The 25,502-nt window shown below is 39.4% G+C and overlaps 1 protein-coding gene across 2 annotated transcripts in view; it reads right to left on the bottom strand.

Annotated features, from left to right (window-relative positions):
- Positions 1–13,198: 13,198 nt before the first annotated feature.
- Positions 13,199–25,502, bottom strand: part of PTBP2 (polypyrimidine tract binding protein 2) — a 54,776-nt gene continuing 42,472 nt past the window's right edge. Inside the window, exons 8-13 of one of the 2 annotated variants that reach the window (XM_082483630.1) lie at positions 18,286–18,425; positions 16,786–16,819; positions 16,242–16,334; positions 15,638–15,854; positions 15,458–15,535; positions 13,199–15,305 (exon numbers count right to left, since the gene is read on the bottom strand). In XM_082483630.1, the coding sequence (XP_082339756.1) occupies positions 15,176–15,305; positions 15,458–15,535; positions 15,638–15,854; positions 16,242–16,334; positions 16,786–16,819; positions 18,286–18,425 (692 nt within the window). In that variant the 3' untranslated portion in view covers positions 13,199–15,175. Of the gene's footprint in view, positions 15,306–15,457; positions 15,536–15,637; positions 15,855–16,241; positions 16,335–16,785; positions 16,820–18,285; positions 18,441–25,502 lie in introns of both variants that reach the window. The other variant, XM_082483629.1, reaches the window with a different exon arrangement.

Genomic DNA, 25,502 nt, shown 5'->3' on the forward strand with positions numbered 1-25,502 from the left:
CAACTTGGGTGGTGTGGCTGGGGCCCTTGCCAGTGAAGACAGTGGCAAAAAAGTAATTGAGTATCTCGGCCTTCTCCATGTCTCAGGTGACCAGGTCTCCTGTTTACTTCCTTCATGAGAGGGCCCACATTTTCCCTAGTCTTCATTTTATCACTGACATCGCTGTAGAAGCCTTCTTGTTCCCCTTGACATCCCTGACCAGATTTAACTCCACCTGGGCCTTAGCTTTCCTAACCTGATCCCTGGCTGCTCGGACAATTTCTCTGTATTCCTCCCAGGCTACCTGTCCTTGCTTCCACCCTCTGTAGGCTTCCTTTTTCTGATTGAGATTGTCCAGGACCTCCTTGTTCATCCATGCAGGCCTCCTGGCATTTTTGCCTGACTTCCTCTTCACTGGAATACATCATTCCTGAGCTTGGAGGAGGTCGTCCTTGAATATTAACCAGCTTTCTTGGTCTCCTCTTCCCTCCAGGGCTTTATTCCATGGGACTCTGCCAAGCAGATCCCTCAAGAGGCCAAAGTCTGCTCTCCTGAAATCCAGCTTGCTGTGTGCCCTCCTCGTCACCCAAAGGATCTTGAACTCCACCATCTCATGATTACCACAGCCAAGGCTGTCTTTGAGCTTCACATTCCCCACCAGCCACTCCTTGTTGGTGAAAACAAGGTCCAGCATAGCACCTCTCCTCGTTGGCTCCTCTGTCACTTGGAGAAGGACATTATCATCAACACACTCCAAGAACCTTCTTGATTGCTTATTCCCTGCTGTGCTGTTCCTCTGACAGATACTGGGGTAGTTAAATTCCCTAGGCCATGTTAGGACTAAGACCTGTGTACCCACCTAAAACATAGGTGTAAAGTATCCTTCTGGCGTCTAGGACTAAACAAAGTTTCAAAGAGGCCACGACTAGAAGACAGCACTGTCAAAAAGAACTGCTGTGGGGCTGAGCCCTTGCTTTCCAGGACCCAGAGGTCTCTCAGAGAAATTACGGGCAAGACTCAATGCCAGTTACCTGTCAGTGTGATCTCTGGAGTTCCGTGTATCCAGTTTTGTCATCTTCTTTTTGCTACAGTCCGTCTCTAATACTTTTCTGGTATGTAGGGGAATCTCAAGCAAGTCTGGCAGTGTGATACACACGACAGCTCCAGAGCTCCCTTCCCCCAATTAAATACAAGCCTGTAAAGAAAGTCTGGGTACCTGCAATCCAACTGGAAATCCTGGAAGCTAAGACCTTATTTTCTGCCAAGCTTCAGTGGTTAGTTCAGGGTGAACAGCATCAAATACTGAAGCTCAGAGAGCCCCACCAGGAGGAACTGAAGTTCTCTCTAGCAAGGAACAAGGAGTCACAACTTAGTCCGTAACTTCAGGAGCATTAGCAGTTCTGTAGCATCTTGTTCTTCCTTATGTTAAAGCTCCCCTCACTTTCATTCAACAACAAACTACTGTCCTGCTCACTATTTTTAATTAATTGCTTTTATTTACCAGATTTTACATTTGTTAATCTGATCAATATCAAATTAACCTCACCTTCAAGGTCATTAGTGAACACGCTGAAAGAAACTGTTTTCAGAAAGCCCCGAGAGCAGCACGTACATCCTCCCTGTTTGACACTAGCAATCACCCTCTCTCCTGGCAATTGATCCTTCGTCATCGCTAGCCCTTCCTTGAGTATGTCAGTAGATTTTTGTGATCTAAAAAACCCTAAACTAACTAGCAATCCTGCCATATCCAATTGGTACCTTGCCTGAGAAACAGGCCCAGGCAGGTGTGGTGGGTCAGAACCCTCAAAAAACTCTTTTGGCTTTTCACATCAATAAAATGGAAAGTTTTGGAGTGTTTTTTGAAGCATTGCTACCACCATTGTAACATTATCCAGCAAAATTTAAAGTCTTATTTCATCCTGTATATACTTTGGGGTCAGTACCGGGTCCAGTCCTGTTCAATATATCCATCAATGACCTGTATGAAGGGATAGAGCGTACCATCAGCAAGTTTGCTGATGACACAAAACTGGGAGGGGTGGCTGACACACCAGAAGGCTGTGCTGCCTTACAGCGTGACCTGGACAGGCTGGAGAGTTGGGCAGAGAGAAACCTTATGAAATTCAACAAGGGCAAGTGTAGGGTACTGCATTTGGGGAGGAATAACCCCATGCATCAGTACAGGATGGGGGCTGACCTCCTGGAGAGCAGCTCTGTGGAAAGGGATCTGGGAGTCTGGTGGACAACAGGATGACCATGAGCCAGCAATGTGCCCTGGTGGCCAAGAGGGCCAATGGCATCCAGGGGTGCATCAAGAGTGGGGCCAGCAGGTCGAGGGAGGTCATCCTCCCCCTCTACTCTGCCCTGGTGAGGCCGCATCTGGAGTATTGTGTCCAGTTCTGAGCTCCCCAGTTCAAGAAGGACAGGGAACTGCTGGAGAGGGTCCAGCAAAGGGCTACAAAGATGATTAGGGGACTGGAACATCTTTCTTATGAGGAAAGGCTGAGGGACTTGGGTCTTTTTAGTCTAGAGAACAGAAGACTGAGGGGGAATCTTATCAATGCCCATAAATACTTAAAGGGAGGGTGCCAGGGGGATGGGAACAGTCTTTTTACAGTGGTGCCCAGTGATAGGACAAGAGGTAATGGGCACAAACTTGAACATAGGAAGTTCCTTCTAAACATGAGGAGGAACTTCTTTCCTTTGAGGGTGGCAGAGCACTGAAACAGGCTGCCCAGAGAGGCAGTGGAGTCTCCAACTCTGGAGACATTCAAAACCCGCCTTGACACCATCCTGTGCAACCTGGTCTAGATGAACTTTCTCTGGCAGGGGGGTTGGACTAGATGGTCTCTGAAGGTCCCTTCCAACCCCTACCATCCTGTGATTCTGTGATACATCCATATAAAGCATACCCCCCCTCCCCCTTTCAGCGCTAAGACCATCCCCGTTACCTGGGCTCCTCGCCGCTAAATCTTGTGATGTTCCTCAGACACAACTGGTCATGTCTCCCATCACACAATTTCTGATGCACTTGTAGATGAGGTCTCCTGGGGTTGGTACTCCATACATGGGACATGAAGGATGAAGACGGCACATTAGAAGGTATCGCTGTCTGGGTTCAGCTTTAGATCCATTCAGCCCTCCCCAGGTCAGTTCTGGCTGGTGAAGACAAGCAGTATCTGAAGCTTTACTCAACAGCTTCCACTGCGCTTACACCTGCAGACAGCCAACAACATAATTTGAAAGCCGGGGTTGCCACAGGACCTTTACGCCTTCACCAACAAGCACAAGGAGGCCACAGCAAGCACGTGGGATCATTCATGGTGGGAAAGACAGTGCACAGAGGACACAGAGGCAGTAAAACGAGGGGAGTAAGGTACAGGGAAGCAGCGCTGGATGGAGAACAGATCAGGAGAGCGGCTTTCAAAAACAAGCAGCGTGCGAACAGTGTAAATGCTCTAAATTTGGGGGGTGGAGATGACAGGCAGGCGTTGTGGTAGAGAAAAGAAAAACATTCATTTTATTTAAGGTTTGGTGTATCCAGCCTGAGCTAGATGGGAAAATGGGAAAGGAGAAGAGAAAGAGTAAGGGGTGAGGAGGCGCAGATTTTCAGACAAGATGTAAACTGAGTTTAGCAGAACAACTTCATTCTTTTAATATAACGTTCAGTCTGCCTCGACTCCAAAGAACAGAGCTATTAATACACTTCAGAAATTTAGTATAGGAACTAGTCTACGGTTAACTTTGCAGCATGTAATCAGCTGTATGTATGACACTGCTTATCACCTTTACTTTGTCATTAGCTATAAACAGAAATATTTTAGTCTATTCCTTGAGAACCTCCCTTATTACAGCTCCTTAAAATACTCTCATCGTACTGAATCAGTTTGGTAAAACCGCTTTATTTTTGGCTCACTTTCTTTGACATCCAGATTCCAGATCTGTGTTAATATACATGGCAATTATGTTCTAACTAGAAATGCCACAATATTTTACTTGGTTCATTACTACATAAATATGTAGATTTATGTGCATGGCTCAGAAGCAGTAAATATTACCATTATCTGTCACCATAAAACAGTAAAAGCCTGGCTCATGAAACACCATTTTCTTCCCTTTCTCCTCTTACACTACAGTGAGGGGCAAAAATCAGAAATGTTTCTTTGACAATTATTATGGCCTTTACAACATGACTGACACCTCAAAGTAAAACAGAGCCTTTGCCTCAAGAAACTTAAGATATAAATGTCAGCGCAACTCCATCGGGTAAAAGCAAACATCATTGTCATCATGATTAACAAGGAACTAACACATCGTTTCAAAAAAGCATTTCTGGAAACAGAACAACAGGAAAAATCCCACTGAGATGACAACCAGAGACTTGAAAAGAGTTGTGCCTGGAGAATCCTCTGGAGGACCCAGAGCAGCAATGGCAGAAACACAACAAAAGTGGCAAGATAAGCTAAAGGTAGGGAAAAAACAACCCAAACCAAAACCCCCCCAAAATCCATGCAGAATAATCAGCATCCCAGAGACCATCATCATTAATCCATGATTACAAATATTTTTTCCTGGCCCATTGGAGAAAAACCACATTAAGAATTTAAATAACTTTACTTCAGCAAAACATTCAGAACAGCCCATGAAGCTGATGTAATCCACTATTTTGGCAGCATGTGGCAAACCATTTCATAAGATGCTGTTGTAAAGTGATGCGTTTATTATGTTAATTTAATGTTACATCTCCGTATAATATACAGTATTTTAGTAATTATTAGTGTCTAGAAACTAGAGGTTCGTATGGGCACTTAGGTCAATGAACATCACAGTGTGTATTAGCTTAAGTCCTAGAGCTACTCAGTATTTCCACCTATATCTAAAATCCACACCAGTTCAGCCTTTAGGGCTGGAACAATTATATCAGCATTAAGTGTTTTGAAGCTGAGATTTCATCACATTTTAGCTGACATTCGACTTCTGTTGAAGCAGGCAGTGTTGTCTTCCCCCTCTTCCCAGAAGCATGCTCCATCTACTTGGGCATTTCTCTAACCGTTCAGCGACCAGGTCCAGTCCACTAAAGGGCAAAACCTGATACCGAAAGGGGGAGAGGGAGAAGAGAAGGGAGAAGTTTGACTTTTTTGGTAGGGAGGCTGTCAATTTAGCAAGTCGATTTGTGCAGGTGAAGGGTAAGAACAAGAGAGGCATCAGAACTGGCAGATCATCAGCCAAGAATGGGAGGGGCAGGACCAATCCCTTCAACGGCAGCAAGCCATAAGAACAGCCCAACTGTAAAGGACCTCCTGAACGATTCCTGGCTACTTCCTGCAGCGCAAGAGGAGCATGTGGAACACCTTTCTGTCCTTGATAGCCACGTTAACAAAGGGATAGGAGAAAGAAATAGGTTAAGTTGTTATTATCAATATATTTAAAGTGATAGGTCTATCGTGTAGCTAAACCTTTTGTATAACGTCGCATTTTGTTCAAGGAATCAGACGGTTGTACGTGTTAGAGACTAAAAATCCAGTTACAACTTTACAAGCATCAAGTATATTGCTTCTGGCCTTCCACTTACCAGTTCTTATCATCTCTGCAGTTTCACTAGTATAAGATGCACAAACTGGCCATTTTTCAGCATCACTGAATCAGCGTTTATGAAAATAATGTCAAAAAGCCTTCAGGTGATAGCAGTCTGCGTCACCTTCATGTGGGTAACTAATGGAGAAAACAAGTACGGCATCACCAGATTACTATTCCTAAAGATGAGGCGTATCATACTGCATACATGCAGGAGGAGCCACAAATCTTTAATTACTGTTAACCTAACTCCAGCTTCTAAATACTCAGAATGTGGATGTAGAACTGCAAGTCTTTGTTGTTAAACTACTTATGTATTTGAATTATTAGGAACGTTACATATTTCTTGGAGATTTTAGCGACAACTTATTTCCAGTGACAATAAAATAAGTTTGACTATTATGTGTCCAGTACAAAGAAATTCATTACAGCAGTGAGGCAATGTTAGGGATCACCTTCTAAGCACAAGCAGCAAAAATCAAATTTGAAACAAAGCTGACGTCCAAAATATTTAAATCTTGTAACTGTTCCATCTTCCATACTGCTTGAAATGATTGCAGAAGAAGGTTAAATGTTAACAAGCGTAAGACATTTTGATACTTCTAAAACCGCCAAATACAGGGGAAGAATAAGGAAGTCGGTAACAAACCTGGTAACCCATATAAATCACGCAGTTTAAAACATCAGCTCTTTACCAGCGGACGGAGTTGTTAGTGTCTCTGAACACTACAGCGGTAGTAAAGAGGCACACCTGACAGAGAAAGGCAACTTGATGTACAAGTACTAGCTCAATAGATTTACAAAAATATGTTCAGATTTTGTAGTAGAGATCACGGCAGCCCAAAGATCCGTTATATTTGTGACAATTATTAATCTGTAAAATCTTTTAAGAGAATCAACAGTCTGCAAAGTCTCAGCTAAATTCACAGTGTCTTTGATTATTTCCACTTTTAAGTGAATCACACCTGGCCTCGCAATGAAAGCGCTCTCCACAGACCTCTCCATAGTGCTGCTTGACAAATCTAAAAACCTGACAACATTGCAATTTGAAAAAAAAAAAAAATTGCAAATTCATTTTTGAAATTGAAAAAGCAAGAAAAATAATTCTTATAAAAAAAGGGCGCAGGGACATAGGCCGAAACTGGCTACGAAAGCGTACTTGCCCTTTCACCTGATACGTGCTGAGGAAGGTCTCAGCTACAGTCTCATCCCTGGAGAGCTGAAGTTCTTGTATAGCAATTCAGTATTTACATAATTTTCTCCTAGTTTCCTTTCCCTTGCACGCTCGGTCCCTACATCTGGATGAACCTTTTCTTCCCCCTTCAACCATGGTTTTGGCAGAGCAGAGCAGATGTCTGCAAAAGCGAAAACCTCAGCGTTCAGTAGCAGTTGCCTGGATACGACCTCCTGAATGGCAGAGAGCTACACTCAGTCTTTCCAGCACAGAAAATTAATGCCTGTTGTTCCAAGCACTAATCCTACTGCAAGTTCATCGAGTTCTACATTGACTATTATTGAGTTCTACTAGTAGAAATGTAAGTAACATTTACTGACAGACGTACCAAAAAAAATTACAAAGTAGGGGACTGACAAGTATAACTTTTTTTTTTTTATCATTATTATAAAGGAATGATTCAGAGCGTAACAGTGTTTAAGTTCATAAAGCATTTGAAGAGCTTCTGTCTTAGTATAACAAGGATGTTGGTTACTCAGGATTAAGCAGGTACTAAATATTAAGCGAAGCTGAAATTAATTTGATTAACAAGGATTTCCAACGAGGGAAACATCTCAAAACAGACTGGAAGACTCAGGTATTTTTTTAGGGCTAGTCAGTATCTTAATCCAAGAGCCTGAAGCGCATACAGCCCTAATTTGACTCTACAGCATACGCCCTAGAAGTTCTGAAGTCATGGACGCAACTTGCTATGGCCGTGGAAGGATCTGAGAAGAGTCCTAAAAGCCACCGAATCTGCAAGTCTTGGATCCCTGGAAACCCAGTAGCTGCACCAGATAATCAGGTTTTGCCTCAAGCGTGATGTCTCGCCGAGGAAAGCTCAGGCTTTACAATGCTGTGCAAGTACACTAAGCACAATTTATTTACTTTGCAGTAAATCTGTCTGGAGGCTCACCAAGCAGTTCCAAGTGTGTAAGACAGCTGGAGAGCTACTCCCAAGGCAGGAAGAAAATCTCTATAACCTTTCTTTAGCTATGGAGTAATAAGTTGTATATGTTGTTTCAAACCACCTTGAAAAAAGACCCAATTTATGGGATTCTTTAGGAAGTGAGGAAGCTGCTGTGGACTTCAAAGAGAAGGGTGTTAAGGGGTCTAATTCTTTCAGATCGGCAAAAACGCAAGTTTTCAAATGACTCAAAACTTGTCAAGACCTGGAATCAGAAGTGAAATGCTGAATCCCTTTCTTCAGGCAACCTATTCAGAAGACCTATGTAAAGCTTATAGATCACAGCCTACACAAATGAACAGTCTACATTCCTGTGAAAAAACTTCCAGTATTTTTAACGTTTGCTTTGAAAAGGGAACACCCATGAGGTATCCATAAGAAAACTGCAAATAAACGTCAATATTGATCTGTTAGTGAAAATATTTATATCTATAGACTTCAATTTTCCTAATTCCAGTGATAATGGGTGGTGACTTGGTAATTCTCCTACTGCCACAGCTGAGAACACATCCCTCGGTGGACCAAAATCGGCTGCAGACTTACTCAAACAAGGTATACTACCTGGAGAGAAAAAAAAAAAAAAAAAGCCATTTAGAGTTCATCCACAGCAGCTCAGAAGTGCTTGGCGTTACCATTCTCATTCTCCTTTTGTAATCAAAAGAGCAATTAATTTAAAGCTCACCCACCTCTTTGTAACAAGATGGCACCACAAACACCTTCAGTTTTAAGAACTATCCTGAGTGAAGAGCCACCGATGAGGAAAAAGGTCATCTACTATTAACCATATATTCTGAAGTAACTACACTCCAAAGATGAGGTTTAGCTACACGTAACAGACGAATTTGAAAATAATCACTTTCTGAAAACCAAAGTGGACTTAAATTGCAGGAAGAGGTTTAGGTCAAGAATATTTTTGTCCCTATGGTCTAACAATAAGCATAGCGAAGCACTAATGCGGACCGATTCAAGAAGTTGTGTGACTTCTGTCTTCAGAGTTTAAAAAACAGGTTAGACAAACCTCTGCCCAAAATCGTTAAGGTTTCCCAGAATTTGGTTGAGAACTGGGAAATGAAGGTGACCTCTGGTCTATTTGCTATAAACATCAACAGGAAAAATCTCTCTCTTTCCAAAAAGAGAGAGAAAAGGAAAAAGCCCCCCCTCCCCCCACTTTGAAACACAACCCTTGTTCACAAAAAATGCACCCAAATTACCTTAAAGTCAATACCTGGAGGGTTCACGTCCAGACAACAAAGCGCAGCATGCCGAAGAGAGTATTTTGTCGGCACAGCACTGGGGCTATTTACTAGCTGAGGCTTCTCCATGCTCTAAAGCACAGCAGCAAGGCCGGCGTCCCACCACACGCAGCAAATCACTAGCGCCTGTCCGGTGCAGCTGCCCAGAAACCTCTCTTGCTTCAGAGAAGAACAGACTACTCCAGCGTGATTTCGGCTGAACAACTGAAGGCTTCAAAAGGCCGCTGAGGCTGCGAGAGGGAAGCCCAGGGCACAAGGAACGAAAGGGGATGGGGTGAGCCCAAAGGATGCTGGAGCGCCGTTCCATGAAATACAGATAGTCAGAAATTTTACAGGTGACATTTTTTCCGATCCAAAAACGCCCGTTCCCCAACACGTGTCACTTTTGATGAGTCTTCTAACAAATCTCTTACTAGATCCTGCTAGCTCGCTTTATCTAGCTCTTTGGCACGCCATCAGTGTCAATCGTCCTAAACCACTGGGACTTGTAGCCTATCCTAGGGCTGAGGCTTCAGGCTTTCCGTCTCGCTGACTTCGAGGGGTGAGCAGGACTCATCCTGGGAAAACCAGCTTCTGCAGCAGTCCTCCTGCAATTGCTAAGCTCTGACACCTCAGTACACGCTGAGCGGAAGTGAAAATATCTCACACCTACCTCACACGCTGTATTGATTTTGACCAGACTCGTTCGTAAAACAACCCCCCAAAATAATTCAACCGATAACTCCCCCCTTTCCAACGATTTTTAAGAGCTATTTATGAAAACAACTTAAAGAAACCTATTGAAACTCCCCGATGCTCCTCTGTCCAATACTGCTCCTTTCCCTCCCATTTCTCCTGTAGCCCACCCCGTGTCCCCAGGCCCCGTCACCTCTGCTACCTCAGAGAGAGCTACGTCCATGCCCCTTCCGTAATTCCTGCCAAAACACAAGAGAAGGCAGCGGATTTTGTTTCCTTCCCTTCCCCATAGCACTGAAAGGAAGGACTTGGACCTCGCAAGCCAACTCATCATGAGCATAGAAATAGCAACAGCTTAGTACCCACGACCTCCATCCCCTCCGTCCGACAGAAGACCAGCCAGCGGCCGCAGGAGCGAGAGGGAGGAGACGGGGGTTATCCGCGGAACAGGACGTTCACATGCAGACAGTGCAATTATGCCAGTCCCATTTCTGTATGAAACTGGGCTAAAACTCATAAAACATGCAGTACTCTTCAATAATAGGAGTGCTATTTTGAGCTTTTTTTTTTATTTTATTTTGAGATATTTAAGCCAATCCTAATTTAATTCACATTTTCCTGAGAAAGAAAAGTTCTTTGCTTTTCCTTTGCTGCCTGCATGCAGAACTAATCAAGAAAGAATACGGAATTTAAACATTACATGCTGTAAACTTTGAAGGGGGGAAACCAAAGGAACATAATCCTCTCCCAAATTCGGTTTGTTGTTTGGGAAAGTTCAGTAAACTCGGAAAATTACAACAAAGGTATATCACGCAGTAAAAATGACCCTCAGCAAGGCAGGAACCTCGTCACTGGTTCTAGCAAGCTAATTGTGGACTAACAGAATAATTTACAATAGATTATCATTCTCTACAGTTAGATTACTGCAGTCCATCGATTAACTTTACCAGGGCCCATTAAGTAGAAAATAGCATGCCAAATCCCACCGTTTCAGAAAAATCAGTCTCTCTCCTTACCCTCCGCGTGGACCAGGACTGCACTAGCAGGCGGCAGCTGCTCCCCAGGAGACCAGGAAGGTAAGAAATGTCACACGTGTTGCATGACCAAGACCTGGGAAAAATCTACCTTCAAAGGCAACCTCGACCGCATTCACAACTCATACAGCCCTTTCGACACAGGCAAAGATTGCAGGAGATGGGACATTTTGCCAAATTATTTAAAAGACCACTTGTCCGCCTCAGGAAAACACTGAGCTTTAGGTTGCCTCAGTCTCTGGAATGGAATAAAGTCTAACAGATACAAAATTCAGCCTCGCCCCTACCTAACACAGCCAAACCTTTTAAAGAAGCTTTGCTCACTGCAAAACATTTTAATACAGGGAAACACATTTTTTGAGGTGGGCTAGTGGATTTACATACCTGTTTGCAGAGAAAGACATAATTCCTATCTTTTCTCTAGTGTTTCAACAGAACTACTTATTACCTAAACAGAGAATTAGACAAATTGTCTGGAGTAAACTAGGGTATGAAATTGCACTGCCTTAAATACTGCAGATAAGTCTCTGATTGGTGCTTTCATGCTGTAACATACTATAATAAGCGTACAGAAAATTACAATGAATCAAAGGGATTTTTTTTTTTTGTAAAATGGCTCATAAAACTCAAAATTATGTAAAATATTAAAAATGGCAATCTACAAATAGTCACATGAGCTGTTATTCCTGCAGGGCAAAGGTGCCCTTTAATATCATGTTAAATCACAATATACAGAAGTACTTCAAAGTGCATTCGCTTAACTTTGAAGTTTTGCCACATTTTTTAAGCTGAATGCTATCAGATTTTGTTTTACTTCATTTACATATTTTATTTGCCAGTGGACATTACCTGATCAAAGAATCATTTTTGGACTTCTCCAATCAATTTCTTTGCTCCATTAGAGAAAAATTACCAATTCACAATGAAAATAATAATAATAATAATAATTAAAAAAAAAAAAAATCAGCAATCGCCTTCTGTCATAATACCAGAATTATTTTAAAAATCTGAAGTTTGGAATATCAACGTGCCTATCGTAAAGTTCTACTAAGGTAATCTGAAAACTCACATTCCATGGAGTGTAAGAAGTTATTCATAAAACTTATTTTTAGTAAAATTTTAATAAAAACGATGCTTTGCATTTTCACATTCTGAAGAGCTAAAAATACAACAGAAAATTATTTACATTTTATAACAACAAAAATTTGTACAAATTACTATACAAAATGCAGTACCACCTCAAGAAAAACAAGTTTTTGAAAGTTCTAGCAGTTTGGACATTAAACCTTTATTTTCTGAAGAGATACCACTTTAAAGACTAAGTATCAATAACTGAACAGTGATTCTCTTCACTGAGTTCATAAAAAATAAAAACCCTTCCATGGCAATGATGACTATCGTTACTTTTAATTTTGGCTGAAACAAATATAACCTTATAATAAAAGTTACTGAATTTGTAACAAATCAAACTCAATATATATGCTTTCCCTTGAGGATTTTGCCACAGAACTTTTCAAAACAAGAAAAGAAGTATACAAACTTCTTTTTAAGGGAATAAGCCTGGCAAGAGATGAGTAAGTTACAGTTTTACAAAACCCCTGTATTTGTAAACACTCAACCACTGCAGATGTTTAAGTTATTTCAAAATTAAACATATGGAAATCACTGTATGCCGATACAGATGTTTTAGAGTGAAAATAGTTTGGCACAAGCTGAACTCATGGAATGGTAAATTGCAATTCATATTTCTCATTGAAACATGCAAGCACATTCTGATATGCAAAAGGAAATCTGACACTTTTTTACTTTAAAAAAACCAGGACATTATACTGTATCTTGATGATCTTAAAGGTCCCTTCCAACCTAGGTGATTCTATGATCCTATATAGATGAAAAATGTAAAAGATCAGCTCAGTCAGACCCTTAAGTACTGTTCAAGTCAATTGGGAGACAGTCACATCAATGCATTTGGGTGCCCGAGTTGTAAAAAGGTGTTGATTCACAAGTTTCACGTATGGATGAACCTGATTCTACTGGCATTTCAGACTGGGTGATCACTGTTATATCTGGAGTATAACTGGAGTCGTATCTTGGGTGTATTCCTGATAAAACAGGTAAGAACCTAATGTGTTTTATTTAATGGAGTGAAGACTAATGCAGCCCCCCTATGTTATATCAGAACCTTTAAAAAGCTGATCGCTATTTATTGATTTGAAAGCCACCCCAAAGAATAGACATCAGGTCACAACGTAATCTGACATCAATAAATCTACAGTAGTTGTACTGGAGAAGTGACAGAAAAATGCTTCGAATTGAACACTGACAGGTTTTACCAATGTAATGCTTCAGGACCATACAGTTACTCTGAGAAGGGGACTGTCTAAAAGTTTTAATTCTGTTTCTTAATGAGGGGAAAAAAACCCACACCACTCAGTTCAAAGTAATACGAAGAAAAGCTACTGAAGTGCCCAAATTGTTTTTACATTCATTTTTTAAACCCATGTCTCTGAAAAGGGGAAATGTTCTGGTCTGGAATATGTATGGTCCACTAATCTAATGTTAAAAACTGTGTTGCTTTAACCCATGAGTATACTGTATGATTAGTAGAAAATCTTTAGCAGACACAAAAAAAATGAAAGATGAAACTGCAGCAAGAGAGCATGGCAAACCTGAGAGATCTATTAGTGCATAAATCTGCTTAAAAACTAAAAAGATAGAAAGAGAGAGCTAACGGACTACAATAAAAGTTATGTCTTTAAAGCGGTAAGTTATAACAGGGTGGGAAATGTTTAATATGCACATATGCCTGCAAAGGGGTCACTATCTTTCTGAAAATAAAGAGCTGGTATTTTTCACAGCATCAGATTCATGTAAAAAGCCATAAATTGTATTTTTTAATATTATGCTTTTCCCACCCTGGCAGAGAATAAACATGAATTTAGAAGCACAGTAGAAGTGAAAAACAAAGAAGAGGAGAGAGAGAAAGCAGCAGAGAAAGACAGAAAAGGTGAATACAGAGCTACAGAAGTGTTTATTGAGCATGCTACAGAGGTAAGCAGAGTACACACAAAATGAAATTAAACAACCGTCAAACCTCCCAGCTTTGTTAGAAAATTAATTTTTAATTGTGCCACTTTCAAACTATACTGAATTTTACAATTCTAAAGATGTAAAAACTCAACTAATAGAAAATATACATGACCTTTTTTTTCTACATAGAGAACAGAATCTATGAACCTTGAAACTAAGTACATCAATTTCAAAAAGTATTGGTCATTTAAACAGAATCAAGGTAACAGTTCAGACTGACAGAGAACTGCTTTCAAATTAACTGGATCTGTAGATTCTGAGGCATGTTTATAGTAAAGTCAGATCAATTTCTAAATACAAAATATTTTGAAGAGATTTATTAAAACTGAATATTACAATGCAAGGTAAATTAAGACTAAAGGCACATAAACTTTGGTCCCACCTGGTTGTCAGTTTTAGAAAACTGCCACAAAATTTCCTGCAAGCATTTGCAGCAAACTTTCTTCATCGTTGAAAAATACATGCACCATTTCCTGAACTAGCTTGACCAGTCTGTACATGCTCAGAAATCCACAACCATATTCCATATCTTACTTACAAACTAAAGATGGCAATATATATTGAAATGCACATAAGTCATGTCAACTTCAAAAACATCTACGAAAAATATTCAGCCACAAACAAGACATTACTTAGTGCTGACATTTATATGATACATCCCACAAGAGTGTGTACAAAAAGGTTAAGATTCCACAATGCTTTTCACGTAGGGCTCAAAGTCACAGAAGTCACTTTTTGTCCTTTAAGAAATTAATATTCTGTACCTTGTTAATTTTAACTAATGCCTACATTCATAACTGAATCTAGACCAGAACCATGAAATACAAAAGGCCTTTTAAAAAAAAGAGCACAAAGCAAAAAGTAGCAGAAATCAAATAGCATCATTTTACTTTTTCAGCATAATGCATCTTATCCAATTAAAAAGAAAAATAAGTGACAAGCCAGCAGATAAAGAAATCTATCAAGCAGGAGAAACAAAAGCTTAACCTTTTTACACACCCCTGCCTAAACATATTTAAATTATCATGTAACAATGTGCCCCAGACAACCAAATTTGCTTTTTACTAGTTATGCAATTCCAGCAGTACTAGTTTTCCTTTTTAAGGCACGTACGTCAACTAAGTTGAAAAACTGTGGTATTAACTTGAAATCTTTCAAACAAAATGATGGTTTATCTAAACAACAGTTGAACAGCAGCAGCTAGTATCACTGCTTTTTACATTTTTTTAAAATTTTTTATTTTTTAGAACAACCAAGGAATGATAACAGCATGAAAAAAAAAATAAAAAAAAAACCCAACAGAAGACAAACTCTGGTCCCCACTTTCCTGAACAGTCAATAGGTGACAACACCAAACAATGCAATACACCCTCATTTTCAATCTGCCTTTTTAAATAGTTGACTTAGAGAAAGAAACTCTCAGATGGTGATTTTCTCCAAGATTGTAATTGTGAAGATCAATCAAAGCCTGAATAGCTTCTTCTACTGTTGACATCTGAAGAAGTGCCATCTTGTGATCTCTTCTGAAACAAAATAATGGCATTAGGAACTCGAATACTACAGGGGTTGCTCCTGTATGTTTGCTATCCTCTGTGCACTTTTCTTTAAGACATGCTGCAAAAACACACTTAGGCAGTCTTTTGTTAAAGCTATGTACAGAAAAGTTACTTACTGAAAAAATTTAAATGCTTTCACAGTGCCTCCAGTGTTAGCAAACAATGTGCGTAGATCCTCTTCTGCTACTGATGGTCTGCAGACAGAAAGAAAACAAGCATAAGCAAGAAACTGTTAGTCCATTCAGTGTGTTGTGAGTCATATTAATACTACTGGCTTACTGACAGCCAACACTTACGGAATATTGGACAGATGAAGTGTTGCAGAAGGAGGGAATATATTTTGAAAGTTTTTTGAACCAGGCTTCTTGAAGCGATGCAGAGGTGAATTACCAAAATCTTTAGTCAGCCCTTGGTCATCAAGTCCCTCTCGAGGTAGTTGTACTGTCTGATGTTTAGAAAGGGTAACCCGAATAATCTTTCCGTACATTTTTTGTCCATTAAGATGGCTCATGGCTGAAAAAGATAAGAGGCTTACTCAATTCACTGTTACTTTTCAATAGCTCGTGGTATATCACACATAACCCTTCAAACAAGACAAAAACCCAAGCAAATCAAAGGGTCAAAGAGCTTAGAGACTGGAATCGAGAACTAGGTCTGCAGAATCTGCATGAGTATATCATTTTATTTAAAGACCATCACATGTGATTCAGCTGTTGAATTAATTTAGGATATTATGCAGACCTTCTGGAATACTAGTGGATGCACTAAGATTCTGGATCTTGTGGGTAATCAGGATACAAGACAAACTGACAAACAAACATGCTTAGGTTCACCTGATTTTACACAGCATACTTTCAAGTACTTAGACTAATGGAAATATAAACAGAAAAATAATCTTACCCAGCTGTGACTGGTTGCCATCAGCCATCTGTATAAGAGCACTGTCTTTCTTATTGTATAAAATCTTCACACGCTGCACATCACCATAAACACCTTTTCAAAGTCAAAGGTAACCCAAAAGAAAAAGTTCATTTTAAAGCCAGTCATCTAAGTAACTATTTTGACATATCAATGGAACATTCAGACAGCAACAAGGTCACTCACTCAAACTCAACACTCTCACAAATGAATAAAGGAGATAAAGATTTTGAATAGTGAATTTTGAAAAGAATAATTTCTGATAAACCCTCAAAGCTATGTGAATGATATTAAATTAAAGACCATGCAAAATATATTAGCATGCATTAAAAGAAAAATTTGTGTCTATGGAGAGTTTTAAATAGCAAAAGAAAAATAGCAAAAGATATACTATTCAACTTTAAGCCAAAGTGCTAGCTACAAATAAGAATTAAGGTGAAACAAAAAAACAAAACAAAACAAAAAAAAACAAAAACAAAACAAAAATCAAATCAATAATAAAAGTATAGTGCTAACAATAACATACCGAAGAGGGTAAACAGACTTTGGGGCGTAACCATCTTTAGAAGGAGAGAAGAGCAAGCAGCGTAAGACAAGAAGAGAGAAGAGTCGAGGAAGAGCGGAGATGAACAGATCATCCATAACGAAGGGTGGTTCCCGCAGAATGGTGAGGTGGTCATGGATCATGGTTTCAAGGCGGTTAATTGGGGCAAGTTGGTCCGAGGAACATTTTGTTCAAGCACAGAAGCATGAACATAGGGAATGAAGACAGGGAACGTAGACAAAGACGAGGAGAAGGGTAAGACAGGGAAGGGCAAGGGAATTTGGGTAAAGACAAGGAAAGGGAAGTTGAACACAAAGGGAAAAGGATGAAATGGGGAAGGGAATACAGCAATGCAGAAGAAAAAAAAATAAGGAAGTGGGGAACAAAAAAAAAAATAAAATATAGGTCAGTACATAGGAAATGCAGGAATTTGGTCAGAAAATGGTTGGTTTATGTACTGTACAAGAAAAACTGAGTAAAATGTAGTCACCCAAGACAAATATGGGTAAAGTACATTCATATCAAGAGTAAACTACAGCATTTCATCTCAACATGAAAATAAATAAAAGAAAAAAGCATGCAATAGAAATTTTAAACTTTGAACTTTAACTGCGTAAGCATGGCTGGTTATGAAATGCAGGCAAAAAATCTTTCAAAATGGCACTCTGATCTGAAACATTTTAACATGCAAGACTGGATGACAAAATAGTACTAGATGATAAAAAAAGCTTAATGATTTACAGTGACAGAGGCCAGTTAAAAATGGAACAGCTAGACTGATACAAACTTCCCACATTTCATACCAGCTTTCACAGCCATCAAAATAAACGCACAGAACAGTAAAAATGCAAAACTAAATAAATCCCTTTAGTTTTCAGAGTTAGCAAGAAAGATACAGTTACAGTGAAAATGCTTTGCCACCATTTTTTTTTTGTTATTTTTTAAAGACAAATGAGTAACTGCAAAGAAAAAAATTACTAAGACAGACTGGAAGAGTGCCTCGTCAAGATCTTTGGGAGAACCTTCAAAGAAAAACGTGTTAGAGTAGTTCACATAAATTAAGACCTTAAAATGTGAGATACAAGCATGAAATGAAACAGCAAACAATTAGAAAAAACAAAACAGAAACTCTAGTTTATGTGATTATAATGGCAAAAGAAAGCATAGTTGCTATTTTGTAAAAATAAAGCTTTCAATTCAAATGTCAAACATGCAGTAGTTACCACATTTTTCTTAGAAAAAATAGGTAGCCGACTATCAAAATTTTGATATTTTAAGTTGTTAGCTACCTGGGAAAACAAAAGTATTTAACAATAATGGCTTTTAAATTAATTTTGGGGGATTATTAAAAAAAAAAACAGCAAAAATACTTTGAGCTTAAAATCGAAATGTAAGAGGCCAAATGAAAAGAAATTATAAAATATTGACAAATGAAGTGTGACTAAAGAGAAAAAGAAAAAAAAAAAAAGTAGTTTCACTGACCTCTTCATTTAAATTGCTAACAAGGAGGACTGTATTGCCACCAGCTGAAACTCCAGGCATTCCCACACGGCCAGCAGCAGCAGCAGCTGCTGCAGCAGCAGCATTTGGAATAGCCAAAGGACTCAGTGCTCCTGGAACAGCTGCAACAGGAAGCCCTAATTTTAAAATAAAGCATATTTTACGAAACACACACAGGTCGTTAAAACGTACCTATATCAGTAAAAGTGTTGCATACAACACTCTACAAAGCAGACCATTCTATTGTTAAAGTCATCCAAAGGGTGGTGAAATGAGTTGGTAAATTAACATAAGGAAGAGAAATGGGAATTTTTTTTTTTTATTCAGATCTTCAAAGAAGTGATGAGGTGTAAAAAGTACATTATTTTCAAATTAACATTTTGTGCACCAAAACTGTTTCCACTTAACTCTAAAATGCTTAGTGTCTACTTTATCAAAATGGTCTAAAGTAAATGTTGATCAAATCAGTAAGCAGAAACACTAATTGTGCTCTCTACATCATTACATCCTTATTTTCCATCACCCTTTGAGAGACATTCCTCACTTCAACATGATGCTTCAGACTAAACATACAACATATCTCTCAGAGCCTTAACATAAATGAGGTGGGAAGGTAACCTTCTAAATTCAAGATTCAGGGTAGCACCACTGATTATGCCCTGTGGCTTTTGGAAAACACTTCCCCGCACAAGCACGTTACTGTTAGCTAAACCTACAGCTATGCTTTTATTTCTTCTTCCAGGGAAACTCAGATCCTGTAGAGACCTGCTGGTTTTCCCTAGTCAAGTCATTGGGGTAATTAGGCAAGTGTGCTACTCCCAGGATATGTGAAAGGTTCTTGTGATACATGTGCACTATACATAGTTTACACAGGAAGAGCTTTATCTTATTTGAACAAAATTTTATTTGCACATTTTACAGAGTTCAGCAAAAGGACACTGACACAGTAAAATGTGCAAGAACCAATAAAGAAATATAACTTCAGTACTTTATTTTCTTTTACTGCAATTGAGTTCTCAGATTTCAGTATTTTGGCAAAATTTCTAATGTTTATATGATCATGCTAAGCTAACAAAACTTTTGACCAATCTTCCAGTATGCCAGGTAGATAGTCTAAATATAATCTTTACACTATGTACCTAAGACTACTTTCCTTCTCACATTAAGTTTTCTTTTAAAGGAAGTCCTAAGAGAAAATAAGTTCTTCAGTTTCAGGCAATGCCCAAATATTAAGCAGACAACAGTAAATATATTCAACCATTAATTTTAAAAAAGAATAATCCCAGACTTAGTATCAAAAGGAAACACAAAGCGGGAGAGGAAGGGGGAGAGAGTAAGCAAGGTTACAATTTTTTATTAATTTTTTCATTTCCTAGAAAAGATTTCTAGCTTCATTCCGACTCTTTATGTTTTGTTACACAAATTTATGAAAACCAAATAATTAACAAAAACAAAAAAAAAAAAAAGAGAAAGATTTGCTGGGCTAGACAAATGTCCCCTTGAAGCGAACAGGACATCCATCACTACTTTGCGATAGTGCTTGACAGTGTTACTGATCAAGCACTGAAATGTATTTTCTGGTCATTTCCTGTCAAAGCACATACCGAAGAAAAAACAGTTAAGCGTTCCAAGAAAGGAAAGATATAGAATGCATTCTGATAAAGTTTAAAAAATTAAAAACGTTAATATTCAGGGGTGAAACCAGAGGAATAGAAAGTTCTAAGTAATGACAATTCAAGTCATCTCTCATGATGGAATGAGGGAAAAATCTACTTGAATCAGAAGGCAACAAATATGATCTTTAGATCGTATTTTTGCATTATAATTTACTTGCACATAAATTGCATTATATGTGATATTTGTGGGACTGACTGCAATACACAAAAAAAAAGGAGGAAAAACCATATCTTGTCTTCCCTTCCATTCTGCAAAAACACCTAATAGATTTGAGACTATTAGATGGTCTATGGAAACAACAGCCAGTTACATTAAATAGGCAATAAAGTGACATACAATATGCTTGATCACGTAAGCCAAACGCTCTCTCTCTGGGGGCTAGGAAAGCACTCCCCCCAGGTATGCTACTGTATGATCATCCATTATGAGGGCTGCGCTAGGTCTTTCATCGAGAACACAGAAGTAACATTAGCTGTCAGAGAAAGGATATGAAATTCGATGGACCACTGCTAGTCCAAGCATAGCAATTTTATCTCTCAAAATCCATCCTGTGTGAAAGGAAAGTGTAATACTATATACTTAGGTATATTAATAGCAACACAAAAATCTAACATAAATATGATACATGTTTTGCTCTTGGGTTAAAGCTGAAAAGTATAGCTTTACTTTTAAGAAAACATAATTAATAAAGGATGCAGTTAAAGGAAGTACCCCAGCAGAAAAAGAAGTTTATTCCCAAAAATCAGACTGTAATACACAGGGAAAACTATGAATATCAAATTAAACTCTTCAAACAACTTTAAAAAATCCAGTTCTGTTCTAAAAAAATCATTTTGGAAATATACTTTTGAGTGGTTTGTATTGCATATGCTAAATGTCACATTTATTTATACTCAGCTACTGTAGAGGTTGTATAGACAGAAATGTGAAGAACGATACTAAGCTGTGACAGATGTCCATCTGAAGGGAAACAACTTACTTTATACTAGGTCAATAGCAATCATTTTGGTATTAGAAAATGCTGATATACTTGAGCATTTCAAATCTTCTAGTGTGTCTATGCACTTCTGCCTAACCTTAGAAGCTTTAAGCTAGTTCAGCATTTTCAGGAATAAAGGAATCTAAAGATGACTAGTGAAGTTCTTATGGCTTTTTCCATAGTTGGGCAGAGCACAGCTGAGTAATTCATACTTTAAAAGGCAAAATTCTTCATAGCATCAGACTCTCTACAGGACATTCTTTGGTCCCACTGAAGAAGTTAAAAACAAAGATTAATACAACACCATTCATACAAAAATATTTTAAATTATTATCCTTTGAAATAGATTAATCTAATAAAAATCTTAAAAAGAGGCATTAGTGGAAAGTGCTAATAAAGAAAGACACTGATGACAGGAAGGGAAAGCTGTGGGTGCCTTAACTACAGCAACATATTTCCAGCTGTAACATTAAACTAATATCTAAATTAGAGTTGAAGTTTAGTATTTGCGACTATAAGTAGTTCCTATTTTTAAATCTTTTGTTTGTTGTGGTTCAGTATAATACAGTTGCTGTTTATTCAAACAGTTTTTTCTTAAGATCTCCTGTAACTTTTTCTGGCAGGGAGAGGAAGAATGTGTATGTCTTTTCATATGTGAGGTGAAAAAAAAAAAAAGGAAAAAAACAAAAAATCAACCATCTGCTTCTGGTAATTCACTTTAGCCTGGCTAAATAGAGAACTTTGGCTGGACCTCAGGAAAAAAAGGAAAGCTTACATTCTCCGGAAAAGGGGGTTGGCAACTTATGAGGGCTATCAAGATACAACAAAGCTATGTAGGGGGGAAATTAGAAGGGCCAAAGCTCAATCAGAACTCAGCTTGACCACTGCAGTTAAAGACAGAAGAGATTCTTTCAGTATATCAATAGAAAAAGGAAGACGAGGGAAAATGTAGGCCCACTGATGAATGAGACGGGTGCCCTAGAGGTGGAAGACACAGATAAGGCTATTCTATTACTGAATAACTTCTTTTCTGCGGTCTTCACTGCTAAAGCTGTCCCTCACGAATCCCATACCCTGGAGGCAAGGGGGAAGGTCTGGAGAGAGGAAGATTTTCCCTCAGTTGAGGAGGACCGGGTCAGAGACCACTTGGCCAAGCTGGACATTCATAAGTCCATGGGCCCTGATGGGATGCACCCGCGAGTGCTGAGAGAGCTGGCGGATGTTATTGCTAGACCACTCTCCATCGTCTTTGAAAGGTCATGGAGAACAGGAGAGGTGCCTGTGGACTGGAGGAAGGCTGACATCACTCCGATCTTCAAAAAAGGTAAGAAGGAGGACCCAGGGAACTACAGACCGGTTAGTCTCACCTTTGTCCCTGGGAAGGTAATGGAGCGACTCATTCTGGATGTCATCTCCAAACACATTGAGGAACAGGAAGTTATTGGAAGTGGTCAATATGGATTTACCAAGGGTAAATCATGCTTGACCAATCTGATAGCTTTCTATGATGTTATAACTGGTTGGCTGGATGAGGGGAGAGTTGTAGATGTCATCTACCTTGACTTTAGCAAGGCTTTTGACACTGTCTCCCGTAACATCCTCATTAGGAAGCTGAGGAAGTATGGGCTAGATGAGGTGACAGCGAGGTGGATTGAGAGCTGGCTGTGTGACTGAACTCAGAGGGTTGTGATCAGCAGCACAGAGTCTAATTGGAGGCCTGTAACCAGCGGTGTCCCCCAGGGGTCAATACTTGGTCCAATTTTGTTCAATATATTCATTAATGACCTGTATGAGGGGACAGAGTGTATCCTCAGCAAGTTCGCTGATGATACCAAACTGGGTGGGGTGGCTGACACCCCAGAGGGCCGTGCTGCCATCCAGCGTGACCTGGACAGGCTGGAGAGCTGGGCAGAGAAGAACCTAATGAGGTTCAACAAAAGCAAGTGCAAGGTCCTGCACCTGGGGAGGAAGAATGCTAGGCACCAGCATAGGTTAGGGGCGGACCTGCTGGGAAATAGTTCTGAAGAGAAGGACCTGGGGGTCCTAGTAGACAGTAAATTATCCATGAGCAAGCCATGTGCCCTTGTTGCCAAAAAGGCCAATGGAATCCTGGGCTGCACAGGGAAGAGTGTGGCCAGTAGGTCGAAGGAGGTCATTCTCCCCCTCTACTCTGCACTGGTGAGGCCACAACTGGAATACTGTGTCCAGTTTTGGGCTCCCCAGTTCAAGAGGGACAGGGAACTGCTGGAGCGAGTCCAGTGAAGGGCAACTAAGATGATTAAGGGATTGGAGCATCTGCCTTATGAGGAAAGGCTGGAAGAGCCGGGACTCTTTAGCCTGGAGAAGAGAAGGCTGAGGGGAGACATTATTAATGCTTACAAGTATCTAAAGGGTGGGTTGAAGGAGGATGGAGCCAGGCTCTTCTCAATGGTTCCCAGTGACAGGACGAGGGGCAATGGGCACAAGTTAGAACACAGGAAGTTCCGTTCAAATACACGGAAACACTTCTTTACCGTGAGGGTGACAGAGCACTGGCACAGGCTGCCCAGGGACGTTGTGGAGTCCCCTTCTCTGGAGATTTTCAAGACCCGCCTGGATGCAGACCTGAGTAATGTGCTCTGGGCAATCCTGCTTTAGAAGGGGAGTTGGACTAGATGATCTCTTGAGTTCCCTTCCAACTCAGAAACTCCATGATTCCGTGAAACCAACCCATTCTGTGTCCAATAGTGATTTTCTCCTTCTTTCAAAAGATAACAAGACTCATTGAAAAGATGTCCAATTTACAGTCTCAAAGATTTCTGACACCTTAGTTTCATCACAGCTGAGGATGCAGTAGACGAATGAGTAATGATGCATGCAGGCTAGGATCATCTATTTGATTGATATGTTTCCAACCGATTACATAGCACACATAGACCTCCTTTCCTGGAAAGGTCAGACAAATTAAAAACCCACAGAAAACATAATTCTTGCTCTGTAGGTCTCCACTGCACTTGATTTGCTATTCTGATTTAAGCAAGTAAAAAATTTTAATAAATAAAAATAAGAACAACTTATATTATGATTACTGGCTATCATGCAACACACTGGTTAAGATTTGGAGACTTACCTGAAACTATTTAGAAATGTTAGCTACTTTGTCAACATGATTGACTGGTATCAGAAAGCTTTGTCGTTAGCTTTATTTCAGCTTCCAACAATTACAGACAACAGGTTTTTCCTTTTTCTGGACACTAATGAAACCAGAGCCTGAATGGCTTTGGGGGAGATAGCAGTTTTTTTTAAAAATCTCTGCATAACAGCTTATGAAGCTGTAAGTGTTACTACACTACATCGTAAAGGTAAATTTGCTGAAGAGGAGGGTTAATGTCATCCAGAAGAAAACTGAGATATGTAATGGTTTAGTATTAATGCAGATTTAAACACCAAAACTAACAAGACTCACAGCTTGTCACTAAAACTTAAATCACAAAATTACGCTAAACCTAAACCTCACGTCTGACATATGAATTACAGTGTACAGTTAAAAAAAGAAAACGACAACAAAAAGGCACCCAAGTTGTACAACTATCCAGCATATAACAGCATAACATAAGCAAAAGTCAGAACTGAGTCCTTACCACACTTTCTGTTAGTGATCTCATTACATACACATAAGAGAACAGCTACAGCAAGAATTTTAACATGAACGCCACAGGTTCAACTTATGGTATTCTTTCTGAGCATGCAAAAGAACTTGAAGAGCATCACATGGAGCTCTACTCTTTCATGGAGAAACATGCCCTTTGGGAACCATCTGTGAACAGGGCACGGCAGACGCTCTGAGTGAGTACACTCTGAAGTTACCTTTATCCACATTACAGAAATAAAAATTCTAAAGCAAATAAAATAAAATATTAAGATTAAAAAAAGAAGCAGGAGGAAGGTTGCTGCTATCAGTCTGCCATATTTTGCACATCATAGCTTGCCAACCTCCATCCTGTAACTCTCTTAACTTTTAAGTGTTCTCACCCTTCTCCTTTTGACTATATGAATAAAAACACAGCTATAAATTGCATGTACAAGCGTCCATTTAGGCTTTTCAGTTTTTTTCTATCCTTTGTCCTTTCTTATTTATGTCACTTATATTTTGTGCCTTTTTGCACAGTAAGCAGCCCAGAATGAGAATCCTGTTCTTCCATATTCAAACAAGCACCATTCCCATTTTGACAAATATCCAAGTGGCTAAGGCACCAACAGTACTATGGAGCCTTTTTGTAAACTTTTTCAGCTGTAGAGCTCAAATTCTATAAAACAAACAAACAAGAAAAGGCATCTAGAAAAAACAACAAAACTAAAACAACAACAACAAACAACAGATATCACTGTATAATCATCCCCATTTGACAGATGATGCAATTACAATATACGAAGCTCACCCAATTGGCCATGAGCAGATTTAGAAAATGTATCCAGCTCCCTAAGTCTCTTTCAATACAATGAATGCTTTTACAGAGGAAAAAACAAACCAGGATCTATAATCTCCCCTACTCATCAAAATAAA

The sequence above is a fragment of the Vanellus vanellus genome (assembly GCF_965231255.1).
Source record: "Vanellus vanellus genome assembly, chromosome: 5".
Classification (NCBI taxonomy): Eukaryota; Metazoa; Chordata; class Aves; order Charadriiformes; family Charadriidae; genus Vanellus; species Vanellus vanellus.